Raw genomic sequence first — 14,776 nt, 5'->3', positions numbered from 1 at the left:
ATTGATTAATTAATGAAAACACCGCGGGTACTGATGCCTCGGAGGTTTCATAACATAAAGCTACTTGCTAATAGCTTTTATGCAAACATTATGATGATTGAACATTTAACGAAATGCTTTTAGAGGCCATTCCACGAAATATAAATGGCTCGAAAATTTCGCGCTATACGGATACATTATACAAAGCAAACTTCTTCTATAATTAATACCCATTATACCTGATGCTTTTTTAGCAAAGGCGAGAGGCATTAGCACAGCGCAGCTTACATCACTCATTGCTTTACGTCTCCAAACAGTACATTGGTGATCACTGATTGCGTTCTACCCACAGATGGTTGCTCTCCGTTCTTACTCAAGGCTGTCATTATTAACACTGGCATGACACCATACGATCGTACCTATAGGGTCAATGAACACAAGTGTACTACAATATAATTTTACACACTGCTTACTGCCCTCCCACACGGTACATTGATCTTTGATTTACATTCTATCAACAGGGCAGCTTTGATATTGAAGTCTCACCTCCTACACACTACTCTCCTCCACGAGAAGTCTCACCTCCTATACACTACTCTCCTCCACGAGAAGTCTCACCTCCTATACACTACTCTCCTCCACGAGTAGAAGTCTCTCTTCCACAAGTAGAAGTCTCACTTCCTATACACCACTCTCCTACATACTCTTCTACACACAACTATCCTACATACTCTCGTATATACTCTTCTACAGACGACTCTCCTGCACACCACTCAATATTAGAGGTATATTCTTGTAACATTTTCATGTATGTACATGTATGGCACCAGTGCTTGTACCTAGGGTCAATTAAAAGGCATATATAAGGAAAGCACCGCGGGTGCTGATACCTCGGTGGAGATGCCAAAGCTACATAACATAAAGCTACTAATAGTTTTATATACACGCTGAACATTTTTGCATTAATTAATTTTGCTGCATGCAAACTCAAAGAGTGGGTAATGATCGACCGTGATTGTTGTTAAAAACGATCGATGCCAAAAGTTCAAGTCTAAAATTAATGGCTGCATCAGCAGAGCCTTGCAGCTCTCTTCTCACTCTTGCAGCTACCAATAGCTAGCGTTCTAGTGCAGAGCTAACTACTAAGTAGATCACTAATTTTTCATAAAAATTCTGATTAAGACATTGTTAGGTTCACTTAACACCACAAATAGTATTAGACTATAATTATACGAGTAGAAGAATACTAGCTAGAGTACAGATTTACACTCTACCAACAGAATCCAGATAATACACCTCCTCCAGTGCCTCCAGTGTCTCGAATGATATCACAATCGATCCCTTTTGTTTCACCACAGGTATCTTTGTATGACACCAATGGTAATACGAGGGTCATGCTATTTGTTAATTGTACATCGTGATTGACCACTAATTAAAATCTCTGACAACGATAATGACTTAGATCACCAGTTGACACGAATAGACTACAAGTATATATGTAGTAGCGTACTAGCTAGCTGTCTCCTCACATAGCACATTGCATAGTGACCACTGATGACTGATGACTGATGACTGATGACTGATGACTGATGCATTCTACCAACAGAACATTAATTTTTGATGAATAGCTTAAACATTACCACACCACTAATTATACAGTAGACTCTCGCTATTCCGGTTCTCTGAATACGGACACCTCGATATAACCGGTCGTTTCGTTCGGCACAGATTGCTAGCTTGATCTTTACTGCACAAAACTCGCCCTGAAGTGCGGCTACTCGCTATTCCGTATATTGGTCAGTTCTGGATGCTCAAAACTAGGTTTTACTACGTTTATTACGGCCGTTTTGGGTGTATGGGGTGGCAGAATTGATTGCACTAGAGATCATAATGTTCATTATCCTCGAGATAGAACCGTAAAATTAGTCATTAGGGTCGCTTTTTAGCTGCAGCTATTTTCTAAAATGCAGTCACCTCGCTATTTCGGCTAAGCTGCACTGTTCCAAGGGTGACCAGATTAACGAGAGTCTACTGTATACCACCATGACCGTATTAAAGTGTGTCTGAAAATTTAGCACTCCAATTTAGCATTTAGCTTCTCATGTATATACGTATGACACCAGTTTTGTAATTATACTTACTGTTAGCCTCGATTCCAGGCCGTTCTCAATTGAGAAGGGCTGGGATCGAGGCTAACTTACTGTGTACATTGATGATCACTGATTGCTTTCTACTCACAGCCGAGAAGCTGCATTGATAGCTCTGACGATATCGAGATCCATAGTGCATTAAAATGACAAAGAGGTAATCTTGATGTATGACATCAGTGGTTGTACCTATGTCAGATCGACAGGGCAGATAGGGTGGTAAACCCACTGTGTTACCAGTACTCAGTTAAACATTAACATTGACTGGCTGCTATTATATACATTCTTTACCCACAGACTGGCCCCGCAGTTTCCCACCAAATGATAGTTGATAGTTAAACTTCAGAGTCAGTCTAAAATGTTAATTGTGGTTGTGTGTGTGTGTGTCTGTGTGTGTCTTCTTGATACGTGTAGGTATAGTGTAACTTTAACATTTCGTGTATTTTTGTATGTTTATTTTTCTGTTGGTCTACATGTCAGTATAGCCCTTCAGCATCACATCTTGTAAATCAAACCTAACGCATTTTTATCTAGAAAGCTCTAATTACATTTGTAGGTAGCTAGATCTACATGTAATGTCTGTATTGATGATTTTGTCAACTGAAAGGGTTGTACAAAACTGTTTATGAGGGTACTCCCCCTGTAAAAACAAACAAAAGTGTATTGGGTAAAGATCGAATCAGCCTCAGCACGTACATGCACATGGAATAGAAACTGTACAGTGTGTCTAGTTATAGTAGCTAGCCATGTCTACTACTCTGATCCAAGTGACCAATGTGTCACCCTCTGCTGGCCTCCAACAAATGAGGGAGCTTTTCAGTTACTTTGGAGATATTGAGGAACTGAGGCTCTTTCCTGAGGAGTAAGTACGTGGAGAGTGAGTGGGTATCATTTGGAGAAAATAAAGCCTGTACCTAGTACCCAGCTAATTTTAGTGGGGATGTTCCTGGCAGCCCCGGCCATTGCCCTGGCCAACAGCGCTAGCAAACCAATGGGTCACACTGCACCTCTCCTCCCCACACCTCCCTCTATGGGGGCACCAGCACCCACTGGACCAGCTATGGGAGCTGCTATTAACCCTGCCGCTGTAAGTTACTATTCATGCAAGGTTAGCTTTAGTGCTCGAAATATACCGTATAGCGCGAAATTTTCGAGGGGCTTAAGTTTCACTGATTTCGTGGGTTAGCAATCCTGCACGAAAATTAAGTCCACGAAAATTTTTCTTTATAACGTGCAAAGATTAAAGGCGTGGCTTCCGGTAAGCAGTCATTCCACGTACATTGTGCAACGAAATGCTTTTAGAGGCCATTCCACGAAATATAAATGCCTCGAAATTTCGCGCTATACAGTACATGTACTTAAATTCCTCTCTTGCTTCCATGTACAACAGACTTACTGTGTAGCTGTATATACCTGCTTTAATGACAGCGTTATGTTCTCATTAGATACCCTTGCTCCGTCAAGATAAGGCATTCTATGCATGTGTTGTGTATATACAATATTACCTACCCCCCCAGCTCTCCCAGCTCACTGCCCCCCTCATTAATGCATGATACTACCCACACCTGCCCCCCCAGCTCTCCCAGCTCACTGCCCCCCTCATTAATGCACGATATTTCCCACACCTGCCCCCCAGCTCTCCCAGCTCACTGCCCCCCTCATTAATGTATGATACTACCCACACCTGCCCCCCCCAGCTCTCCCAGCTCACTGCTCCCCTCATTAATGCATGATATTACCCACACTGCCCCCCAGCTCTCCCAGCTCACTGGCCCCCTCATTAATGCATGATATTACCCACACCTGCCCCCCCAGCTCTCCCAGCTCACTGTCCCCCTCATTAATGTATGATACTACCCACACCTGCCCCCCCCCCCCCCCCCCACAGCTCTCCCAGTTCACTGCCCCCTTCATATCCATGATGGGCACGGTGGTCCCCCAACCTCCCCCTCTCACTGGTAACATAGACCCCACCAAGATCGAGGAGATATGACGCACCATCTACATCGGCAACCTGGCTAGCAACATGACGGCTGAACAGGTGCTCACTTTCTTCCAGCCTTGTGGTGAGATCAAGTACGTGAGGATGGCCGGAGACGAGACCCAACCCACCAGGTGAGAGGTTGCTAGTCAATTTAGTAAGTACATGCATGTACATGAATTCGACCAAACATTTTAATGTGTCATTTTGTTCAGAAACAGTTATCAGTAGTCAGCGAAAAAAGTCATGCTCTCAGTATAATTATATACAAACGTTGTATAGGTGTAGAGGGGTAGTAGATTGACCAACTGATTCGCATTCTAAGAGGTGCAAACGTTTGGCATACCGTACGGGTAGAACATATCGAGGTGTTTTTAATTTCGCATTTTTCGTAGGTGGCTGCAGAACACGAAAATTAAAACCCATGGAAGGCTTCGTATACGCATGCGAGATAGTGCCACACCCTAACTCCACGAAATTTACTACCCGCGAAATTTTCAAAATAAGACAGAATATTGAATTGCACGAAAATTTACACCCTCGAAATTTTCCACTCGTACGGTATCCAATTAAGTTATAGACGATAAGTTTGCAGGATTCAACTACACTTTTCTACTCTTCAGATTTACGTTTGTTGTACCGAGTCTGTGCCCATAGCCCTTCAATACAACGGAGCCAAGTTTGGAGAGCGTCCAATCAAGTGAGTGCATCACTACACCTGCATCACATGCACACAGGGAGAGTGTAGGCACAGGGTTCTAGGGTGCTAGTATTGTACATACACATCCTCTCAAATTTACTAGTTTCTTTTCGGTTAGGTGAGTATCTCTAACGGCTAAGGTCCAGATTCAATAAATTGTCTATAACTGAAGTATAATTTTGTCCAGAAACAAAAGAATTTGCCCACGAGCATTCAAACATAGAAATATTCAACTGATTTATACCAATTTGTTACATTTGTGGCGATAATTATTATATTTACACCGTCCTTCCCCTCACAGTTGCAGACATGCTATGATCGAGTGAGGGCCTCCTCCCTGCGTACCACGGTCACAGTGGACCAGGAGGGGAGGGACAGGGGCAGAGGTCGGGTACCCGAGTACCTCCAGGGCCAGTTCAGTAAAGATGCCCAAGCACTCACTCCTATAGCTCTCCTAGAAACACTGCTACTATAGATCTAGAGACAGCACTGTGTAATTTTGATGATAATGATAATTGTGGTTGTGTTGATGTCAATGTGGGCAGCCTGAGGGAGAGTCCCCCTCGCCTGGCTAGCTTGCATTCATGGCCTCAAAAGATGCTACTAAGATTGAAGTGATCCGGGATGAGATAGAAGGTTGGACCATTTATTTATATTGACATGTATAGATTAGATATATAATAATAATAGTATAGCTCTATATAATAATAAATGTGGTTGTACCCTTCGCACATGTAACACTGTGTATGACATGGTCTGTTTTGTGTACAGGAACGAACCTAGGTTTAGGTACAAGTGATTTACAGCTTATATATGAAGCATTGTTTGAAGTGAGGGCTAAGTGGCGGCCGATAGGTCTGGAGCTGCGGTTGACTCCAGGTACCCTGGATGCAATCGAACAGGGGAAAATCAATCCGTCTGATCGATTAGAGGCAGTCCTGCTTGATTGGCTACGGGTGACAATAGGAGCCACATGGGAACAACTGATTGATGCTCTACGGTCAGCTCTGGTTCGTGAAATACGATTAGCAGAGAAGTTGGAGCTGAAATACTGTTCTCCAGGTAAATTTGTATGTTTATAATAGAGCTATTAATGTTAACCCCCCCAAAGAAACTGGCCACGGGGAGAAAAGGAAGTATAGGAGCGATGATGAACAGCAACTGACAAATGATATCAAAACCATTGAGAAGAAGTTTGCTAACCTGCGCCGAGAATCTTTGAAGAAGAAGAAGAAGAAGAAGAAAAAGATTGTTAAATTAGTGTCCCTGGTAGCCCTCCTCACATCGTATCGAACGTCCCGTGCTGTGATTCACAAACAGAGTGACATGCTGCTTGCTGAACAGCAGGAAGATCTCAGAAAGGCTGCTAGTGTTGATGAAATCTTTGTCATTATCTCTCCATTTTGGTCGTTCCTTGATTTTGAGATTCTAGAAGACGTGATTAATAAGTTTGGAACTGAAAGTGATCAACGTGATTTGGCTACGTATTTCACTGAGCTCAGAAAGTTTCTCAACACATGGAAAGTAGAGCCTTGCAAGATCAGCCGATTGAATGATAATAAAAAAAGTGTTAAATTTTGCTTCAAGCTCGACACTGAATCTCTTGCAATTTATCGTGACCTAAAGGCTGCCATTGCTAGGATTCTTAAAGTGTCTGTCTATGCTGTACACTTGCATTCAATCGAGGATGGTTCCATTCAGCTTATTTTTTTCTTCCTAGGGATAGTACAATTATCATTTCACGAGTGTGATCAAATTGCACAAATAATTCCTTCTGTGCTAAAGGTGTCATCAATTCATGGATCAACAAATGAAGTCCTCTTTGAGGTATGTTGAGATTGTGACTCGTATATTATTATCTCTAGCTTTGCTCATTCAGAGAGAGGATCAGAATCCATCTCCTCCTCACAGCCAGTCACTACCCGTTGTCCCTGTAGTGGGTACAATTGTGGACAGAATTGTTGGTAGTATTATCGGTGCTGTGGCGGGTGGTTTTAATGTGGGCGGCAGTACAGGGGTTGCATCAGGTGATAGCGGAGCTATCCATAGCAACATACCACCACCTCAGATCAGACAAGAGTCTACTGGTCATGAAGAGTTAGAGGGAAAGACAATCCAAGAGCGCCAACAGAAAAAGTGGTATCAGCGATTATTTTCTTGGAGAACATCACAAAGAGCAGTGAGTATCTATAATTATAATAACACGAGTAAAAGAGTACCACCTTGCCATGTCATTGTTATTTGTCACAACTTTTTATTATGGTTATAGTTACATGTATGTCTTCTTAAATAGGGTGAAGAGGATGAACCCAAGACTACACCATCACCAGGGGAAACGGTTGAGCCCTCAGGGCAACATACAAGTGTAACTGAGAAGGACAGTGAGTCATCACCACAGGGGGAAAGGTGGTACCAAAGATTGTTTGCAAGGCTTTCATTAAGAAGATCAGATAGGCCGGTAAGTTTTTATAATAGTGTAACAGTAACCTCATAGGAAGAGAGCTAGCGTAAGACATGCACTGGTAGGTAATACTGACCAGTAATCTAGGTATACATATACTATATGGAAGAGACTACAAAATTAGTAGCTATAATTGTGTATAACTACTAGTTAGCTGCCTCTTCATTGATGACTCATTTAAATTCTGCCTCATAACGTACCTGAACTGAGCTCACTTGCTTACCATGCATGCACTCATATCGAAAGACACCATCACTATTAAGTCTACCATCATCACCATTGGAGGCACATTCAAGTTCAATTGCTCCCCCTCTTTACCCAAGGCTGTCATCATCAACAGAGGTATTTTTTGTGTGACACCATACGGTCGTACCTATAGGGTCAATGTACTATATAATACACACTGTTTACTGTCCTCCCACACAGTACGACTAGGGTGACACAAGGTGTCATGGGGCGAGCGTGTTAGCAGTACAGGTGTTTTGATGCATGTTGTTAGACCCTGTTTGAACTTAGCCTGACTTCTTTCTCTTCAGCTGTTTCTTGGGCTCTTGCTTGTCTCTCTCGATCCCTCCTTATTCGAAGTCTTTCTTGTTTGCGTTCGTTGTCAGGATTCATTTTATGCAACTTTTTCTTATGCCTCCAGTTGTGCAAAATACAATAGGAATACACGAAATTGGTAAGGACCGCGTGTGTAAAAACCAGCTATCAGGCCGTACCAACGTACCATTACATACATACAGAGAAATTTCCTACCGTCGTCACTAAGTTAAGGCTCGCTACGCTCGCCCCAATTATACTGATCTACATTTTATCAACAGAACCTTGATACTGAAGTCTCTGAAATTGTACATGTAATAGTTGTACCATGGATATCAAGGGTGTATTGGATTTGGATTGCAATAAAAAATACACACGCAGATATCCATGGTACAGGTAGCTTGCATTATGAACACCTAGCTATTGATTAGAAGCATTATAAGCAATTAACCCAGAGGAGGTCAGACACCACTTGATCTTTAGGTCACACTAAATTAATCATGGATTTTCCAGGTCATACTTTTGCAGAATGCCAAAAAAAAACCAATTAGTGGTCCAGGTCAGAGGTCAGAATAGCCACATGATCTAGCAAAACGTAGTAATGTTTTGCTAAAGTGACTTTTTATGTGCTCCTACATTAGGACCTTGATATTGAAGGACCTTTCTACCCTCTCAGGCTTCGGCACAGATTTTCAGAGGTAATATTTTCGTTATCACATCAGTTCTCATTACCTAGGGTATGCCAGGTATCTAGGTAGGCACCATACTGTATACCAGAAAATTTAGCGCTCCAATTTAGCATTTAGCTTTTCATGTATATACGTATGACACCAGTTTTGTAATTATACTTACTGTTAGCCTCGATTCCAGGCCGTTCTCAATTGAGAGGGGCTGGGATCGAGGCTAACTTACTGTGTACATTGATGATCACTGATTGCTTTCTACTCACAGAGCAGTGATAGCTCTGACGATATCTACCCACAGATTTATGATCCCCCTCTTCCTTACCCAATACCACCACAGGTATGACACCGCACGATCGTACCTATAGGGTCAATTATGAACACAAGTGAACACAAGTGTACTACAATATAATTATACACACTATAATACGAGGGTCATGCTATTTGTTAATTGTACATCGCGATTGACCACTAATTAAGATCTCTGACAACGATCATGACTTAAGGTCACCAGTTGACACAAATAGACTACAAGTATATATGTAGTAGAATACTAGCTAGCTATCTCCTCACATAGTACATTGTATGGTGACCACTGATGACTGATGACTGACTAACAGAACATTAATTTGTTATGAAAAGCCTGAACATTACCACACCACTAATTATACAGTAGACTCTCGCTATTCTGGTTCTCTGAATACGGTCACCTCGATATCCGGTCATTTCGTTCGGTACAGATTGCTAGCTTGCACAAAACTCGCCCTGAAGTGCGGCCACTCGCTATTCCGTATCTGGTCAGTTCTGGCTGCCCAAAACTACAGTTTGGCAAAATTGATTGCACTTAAATAAAGAGCATAATGTTCATTATCCTCGAGACAGAACTGCAAAATTAGTCATTAGGGTCGCTTTTTAGCTGCAGCTATTTTCTAAAATGCAGTCACCTCGCTATTTCGGCTAAGCTGCACTGTTCCAAGGGTGACCAGATTAACAAGGGTCTACTGTATACCACCATGACTGTATTAAAGTGTGTGAAAATTTAGCACTCCAATTTAGCATTTAGCTTCTCATGTATGTACATATGACACCAGTTTTGTAATTATACTTACTGTTAGCCTCGATTCCAGGCCGTTCTCAATTGAGAGGGGCTGGGATCGAGGCTAACTTACTGTGTACATTGATGATCACTGATTGCTTTCTACTCACAGAACGTAATTGATAGCTGCCCACAGATTGATGATTCCCCACAGGTATGACACCGCACGATCGTACCTATAGGGTCAATGAACACAAGTGTACTACAATATAATTATACACACTATAATCCTAAACAGAAGGGGTCGGTGAAACTCACTGGAGGCATTTGATACACTGCATGCGTCCTATCAGGAATCTGTTGGTAGAATGTAAATCAGAGATCAGTGTCCACCAATATGCTGTGAGGTGGGGTGGGGGTGGGGCTTGCTACAGATTCCCCCCTGGGATTAGGCCATAACACGATGCCTGTGACACACCATAGATAGAATAGTAAGAGGGATTGGTAATGGAAGCAGTACACGTGATCATTTTACATTGAATCTGCAGTAAAACCTCGAAAACTATCCGCGTTACGCCCTATAAACGAGGCTATTTTGCCGGGTAACTCGCTCAAAATAAGAAAGTTGTATTTTCTCGAGACAATCTTTTTCAGCAATATATAACACGCCCAGTCTGTGAGCCACGTGTTATACTTGCTAATGACTGACCACACCCAGTAAAAAGGGACATTCCAGTAAAGTTTTAGGAGAACAGCTGCTATTTATAGTCTTGTATTGCTAAAACGTGTAAGCGTGCTGGTTATAACTGCTAAAATAGGCATAGACCTTTAAATATGATTGAGTTGCACAGACTGAGCATATATGCTTGTGGTATATTATACACTGTGTGTAGAAATAGGCCATCAGCTTGGCCTAACCGGAACACGCCCATCTACAGCTTTAGCTTGTTGACACAGCCTCGATTAAACCGCGGGTAAAGCGGGTGTTACACGAGGGTACTTTCGTTACCAATCCCTCTTCCTCTTCTATCTATGGACACACCAACTAAGCAAAGATCTTGTTATTATTCATAACAACCTCTCCACAATTCACTATCTGTAGTAAAGGGGGAGATTCCAGCGATTTTCATTAAGTTAGGTGTCGCTCAAGCTGCCGTGTTTTGATTAGCTTCGTCTGGGAATAGCTTTGCTCTATATACCGATGCAGTAGCCACAGGAATAGACACAGCTCTACTCATATAGCACCATTAAGCACCTAGGCTTGAAAATTGTCGCCGTTTACATTTCTACTGTGTTTTGCTATGCATATTTCATAAAAACCCTAACTCTAACACTGACACCTCAGAAAAAAGAGTACCACCTTGACATATCATTGTATTTGTCACAACTTTTTCTTTATTATGGTTAGTATGCCTTCTTATATAGGGAGAAGAGGAGGAATTAACGAGTCAGGTATTCTTGTAAGATTTATGTATGGTACATGTAGTACGATCCTACCTAGCGGGTATTTTGTTACGTAACTGTATATTGGTGATTGACCATGGATATCTGTTATGATGATCAATACAAAATTGGCTACCATTTCGCGGGTAATTTCGTGGACAGGCTGACCTCTATAAAAATTTTACCCGCGGAAACATAGGCGTGGCTTGCCGAAACGCATGCAATACAGTGCATGTAATGAAGCAAATTTATCCCACAAAAATTACACGCTATATCGGTATTCTTGTAAAACTTTTCATGACGTATATGACACCAGTGGTCGTACCTAAGTCCATAAGGTCAAATCCCTGAAGGGTTTCATCTAGGATTAAATGTTTGGGGGGAAGGTTTGGGCATGCGGAAACACGACGTAAAATGTTTGATCACACCCTCTATTACATCACAGTAGATGAGTTACATATTGCACATCATAGACAGTACTAATGTGATGATATCAAGGGCGTATAAAAGAAGAGAGAGCATGCAACTCCACTATCAGTACACGTAGCTAGTAGAGTTTAAACATGGGCGGAGGAATGTGTGCATTTGCATGAAGTGCTAAAAATAGAAATTTCTATTTTTAGCATTTCATGCACAGTCATGCACATTCATCTGCCCACGTTTGAACTCTGCTCATATGGAGTTGCATGCCCTCTCTTCTTTTATACGCCCTTGATGATATGTCATAATTCTACAAAATTTGGGAGGGGGGAAGGTTACCCCTGCCCCCCCCCCCCCATTAGATGAAACTCTGAAGGGATACACTATTACATACTGATGTATATGTAGCTGATTTTGTAATATGCCTCAAGGCGTAGCCGCACGAGGGATATTAAATTTGACTGTGTGTCTGTTTCAGCTGTAACTGCTCAACGGTTGCAATGCGACGAAAAATAACAGCTTCTCTAGGCTTCTAGCCACGTTCTCTTGGATTGTGATTCGTGGATTAGCAAACTACAGCTTCTTTCTCGAGTTATGGCTAGTTTTACTCACAGTGAAAGCTGTTGCAGTCTCTTCAGAATCTTTTGTAGCACTATCTGTTCGCACAAACTTTCTATTTGAGTTATTAGCCTTGCACTAAAGCGCTAGCTGTTTGTTAGCTACAAGAGTCGGAAAAGAGCTGCAAAGCTGCATGTATGTACACTGCCAGAAGCAACATTAATTTTGCGAACTCCGACCTCATTGCAGATTCACCCCCTTTTTTAATTACTGTATAGCAGGTTATTTTCGTATGTTTCATATTGAAGTGCATCATACGAAAAGATAGATTCAACTTCACTATCCGAGCTGTACGAATATTAAAAATATTACAAAGGGTCGTTTGTACGAAAATTTGCACCAACGAAAATTACCCGCCATACAGTATTCGTTGACAGGAAATTAATGCAAAATACTTATTAAAACTTCCACATTGTAGATCTACATGCTTCTATCCTGGAACATCATTGATTAATTAATGAAAACACCGCGGGTGCTGATGCCTCGGAGGTTTCATAACATAAAGCTACTTGCTAATAGCTTTTATACAAACATTATGATGATTGTTTGTTTTAAAGGAAAACATTTTGTCGTGCAGTCCATTAAGCCATATATAGACTTCTGTTTCATTAAGCTCCTCTTTTAATAACTGCATGTGTGTGTGTGTGTGTGTTCATTGTCAACAATTGCACAACATTAATTTCGTATAACGCAAAATTTTCGAGGGGCTTAATTTAATAAGTCTACGAAAATTGTTCTTTATAACGTGCAAAGATTAAAGGCGTGGCTTCTGGTAAGCAGTCATTCCGCGAACATTGTACAATGAAATGCTTTTAGAGGCCATTCCACGAAATATAAGTGCCTCGAAAATTTCGCGCTACATGTATACGGTATACATTATACAAAGCAAACTTCTTCTATATATAATTAATATACCCGTTATACCTGATGCTTTTTGAGCAGCGAGAGGCATTAGCACAGCACAGCTTACATCACTCATTGCTTTACGTCTCCAAACACAGTACATTGGTGATCACTGATTGCGTTCTACCCACAGAGTGATGGTCCCCCATGTTTCATGTACCGTATAGCGCGTAATTTTCGTGGGGCAAAATATTCGTGGTTTTTGTGGTGGGAGGTCTGACCACGAATATTTTACCCACGATTGAAGCGACCTTGCCTACCTTTACCTGCAGTACAAGCTCTAAACCACGAAAATATTACCCACGAAATGTCTCAATATTGCTGAACCACGAATATTTTGTCCCCCGAAAATTACCCGCTATACGGTATGTATGTATGGCACCAGTGCTTGTACATGTACCTAGGGAGGGTCAATTAAAAGGCATATATAAGGAAAGCACCGCGGGTGCTGATACCTTGGTGGAAATGCCAAAGCTATACATAACATAAAGCTACTAATAGTTTTATATACACGATGAACATTTTTGCATTAATTAATTTTGCTGCATGCAAACTCAAAGAGTGGGTAATGATCGACCGTGATTGTTGTTAAAAACGATTGATGCCAAAAGTTCAAGTCTAAAATTAATGGCTGCATCAGCAGAGCCTTGCAGCTCTCTTCTCACTCTTGCAGCTACCAATAGCTAGCGTTCTAGTGCAGAGCTAACTACTAAGTAGACCACTAATTTTTCATAAAAATTCTGATTAAGACATTGTTAGGTTCACTTAACACCACGAATAGTATTAGACTACGAGTAGTAGAATACGTACAACAGAGTTTGTCTCGTTCGCCTCGACTGAATTCACCGACCTTTTCATCAATGTTAATACAAGGGTCATGGTATTTGTTAATTGTACATCGTGATTGACCACTAATTAAGATCTCTGACAACGATCATGACACTATAAGTATATATGTAGTAGCATACTAGCTAGCTATCTCCTCACAGTACATTGCATGGTGACCACTGATGACTGATGACTGACTAACAGAACATTAATTTGTTATGAAAAGCCTGAACATTACCACACCACTAATTATACAGTAGACTCTCGCTATTCTGGTTCTCTGAATACGGTCACCTCGATATACCGGTCGTTTCGTTTGGTACAGATTGCTAGCTTGCACAAAACTCGCCCTGAAGTGCGGCCACTCGCTATTCCATATCTGGTCAGTTCTGGCTGCCCAAAACTATAGGTTTTATACATGTATAACGGCCGTTTTGGGTATATAGTTTGGCAAAATTGATTGCACTTAAATAGACTCGAGACAGAACTGCAAAATTAGTCATTAGGGTCGCTTTTTAGCTGTAGCTATTTTCTAAAATGCAGTCACCTCGCTATTCCAGCCAAGCTGCACTGTTCCAAGGGTGACCAGATTAACGAGAGTCTACTGTATACCACCATGACCGTATTGAAGTGTCTGAAAATTTAGCACTCCAATTTAGCATATAGCTTCTCATGTATATACGTATGACACCAGTTTTGTAATTATACTTACTGTTAGCCTCGATTCCAGGCCGTTCTCAATTGAGAAAGACGGGCTGGGATCGAGGCTAACTTACTGTGTACATTGATGATCATTGATTGCTTTCTACTCACAGAGAATCAACATTGATAAGCTCTGACGATATCGATATCGATAATTCTGAACCAAATAATAACAAATATAGTCAAACTTCAGAGTCGGTCTAAAACGTTAATTGTGGTTGTGTGTGTGTGTGTCTTCTTGATACATGTAGGTGTAGTGTAACTTTAACATTTCGTGTCTTTTTGTATGTTTATTTTTCTGTTGGTCTACATGTCAGTATAGCCCTTCAGCATCA

The 14,776-nt window shown here is 41.4% G+C and overlaps 3 protein-coding genes across 7 annotated transcripts in view; all 3 read left to right on the top strand.

Moving 5' to 3' along the window:
* LOC135335220 (serine/arginine-rich splicing factor 11-like) overlaps nt 1-4,119 on the top strand; it is a 23,828-nt gene extending 19,709 nt beyond the window's left edge. Inside the window, exons 4-6 of the mRNA XM_064530640.1 lie at nt 3,763-3,792; nt 3,942-3,971; nt 4,015-4,119. Of these exons, the coding sequence (XP_064386710.1) occupies nt 3,763-3,792; nt 3,942-3,971; nt 4,015-4,119 (165 nt within the window). The remainder of the gene's footprint in view (nt 1-3,762; nt 3,793-3,941; nt 3,972-4,014) is intronic.
* Nucleotides 1-14,776, top strand: part of LOC135334565 (uncharacterized) — a 43,377-nt gene that overhangs the window by 6,383 nt on the left and 22,218 nt on the right. The gene's annotated exons all lie outside the window — the stretch shown is intronic.
* On the top strand, nt 2,812-14,776 carry LOC135334570 (uncharacterized). 5 transcript variants are annotated; one of them, XM_064529799.1, is made up of 13 exons: nt 2,812-3,213; nt 4,015-4,241; nt 4,731-4,807; nt 5,109-5,443; nt 5,579-5,869; nt 5,919-6,634; nt 6,876-6,986; nt 7,101-7,265; nt 7,515-7,610; nt 8,450-8,506; nt 8,760-8,831; nt 9,700-9,741; nt 14,555-14,776. In XM_064529799.1, exons 4-13 carry the CDS (start codon nt 5,392-5,394, stop codon nt 14,576-14,578), a joined length of 1,626 nt encoding a protein of 541 aa, XP_064385869.1. In that variant the 5' UTR covers nt 2,812-3,213; nt 4,015-4,241; nt 4,731-4,807; nt 5,109-5,391; the 3' UTR covers nt 14,579-14,776. The 5 variants fall into 5 exon arrangements, 3 of the variants coding, with proteins under 3 accessions (XP_064385869.1, XP_064385868.1, XP_064385867.1); XM_064529798.1 differs by having other exon boundaries at nt 6,687-6,986; nt 7,554-7,610; XM_064529797.1 differs by having other exon boundaries at nt 6,687-6,986.

Source organism: Halichondria panicea, chromosome 4 (assembly GCF_963675165.1).
Source record: "Halichondria panicea chromosome 4, odHalPani1.1, whole genome shotgun sequence".
Taxonomy (NCBI): Eukaryota; Metazoa; Porifera; class Demospongiae; order Suberitida; family Halichondriidae; genus Halichondria; species Halichondria panicea.
This window is presented reverse-complemented; position numbering and strand designations above follow the sequence as displayed.

Bases quoted from the DNA above. Each gene is read 5' to 3' on its own strand.
- LOC135334570 (XM_064529797.1), top strand. From the start codon at position 5,392: ATGGCCTCAAAAGATGCTACTAAGATTGAAGTGATCCGGGATGAGATA. The intron at 5,870-5,918 runs GTAAATTTGTAT...ACCCCCCCAAAG, and splicing joins GCTGAAATACTGTTCTCCAG to AAACTGGCCACGGGGAGAAA. The intron at 9,742-14,554 runs GTATGACACCGC...TTCTACTCACAG, and splicing joins AGATTGATGATTCCCCACAG to AGAATCAACATTGATAAGCT.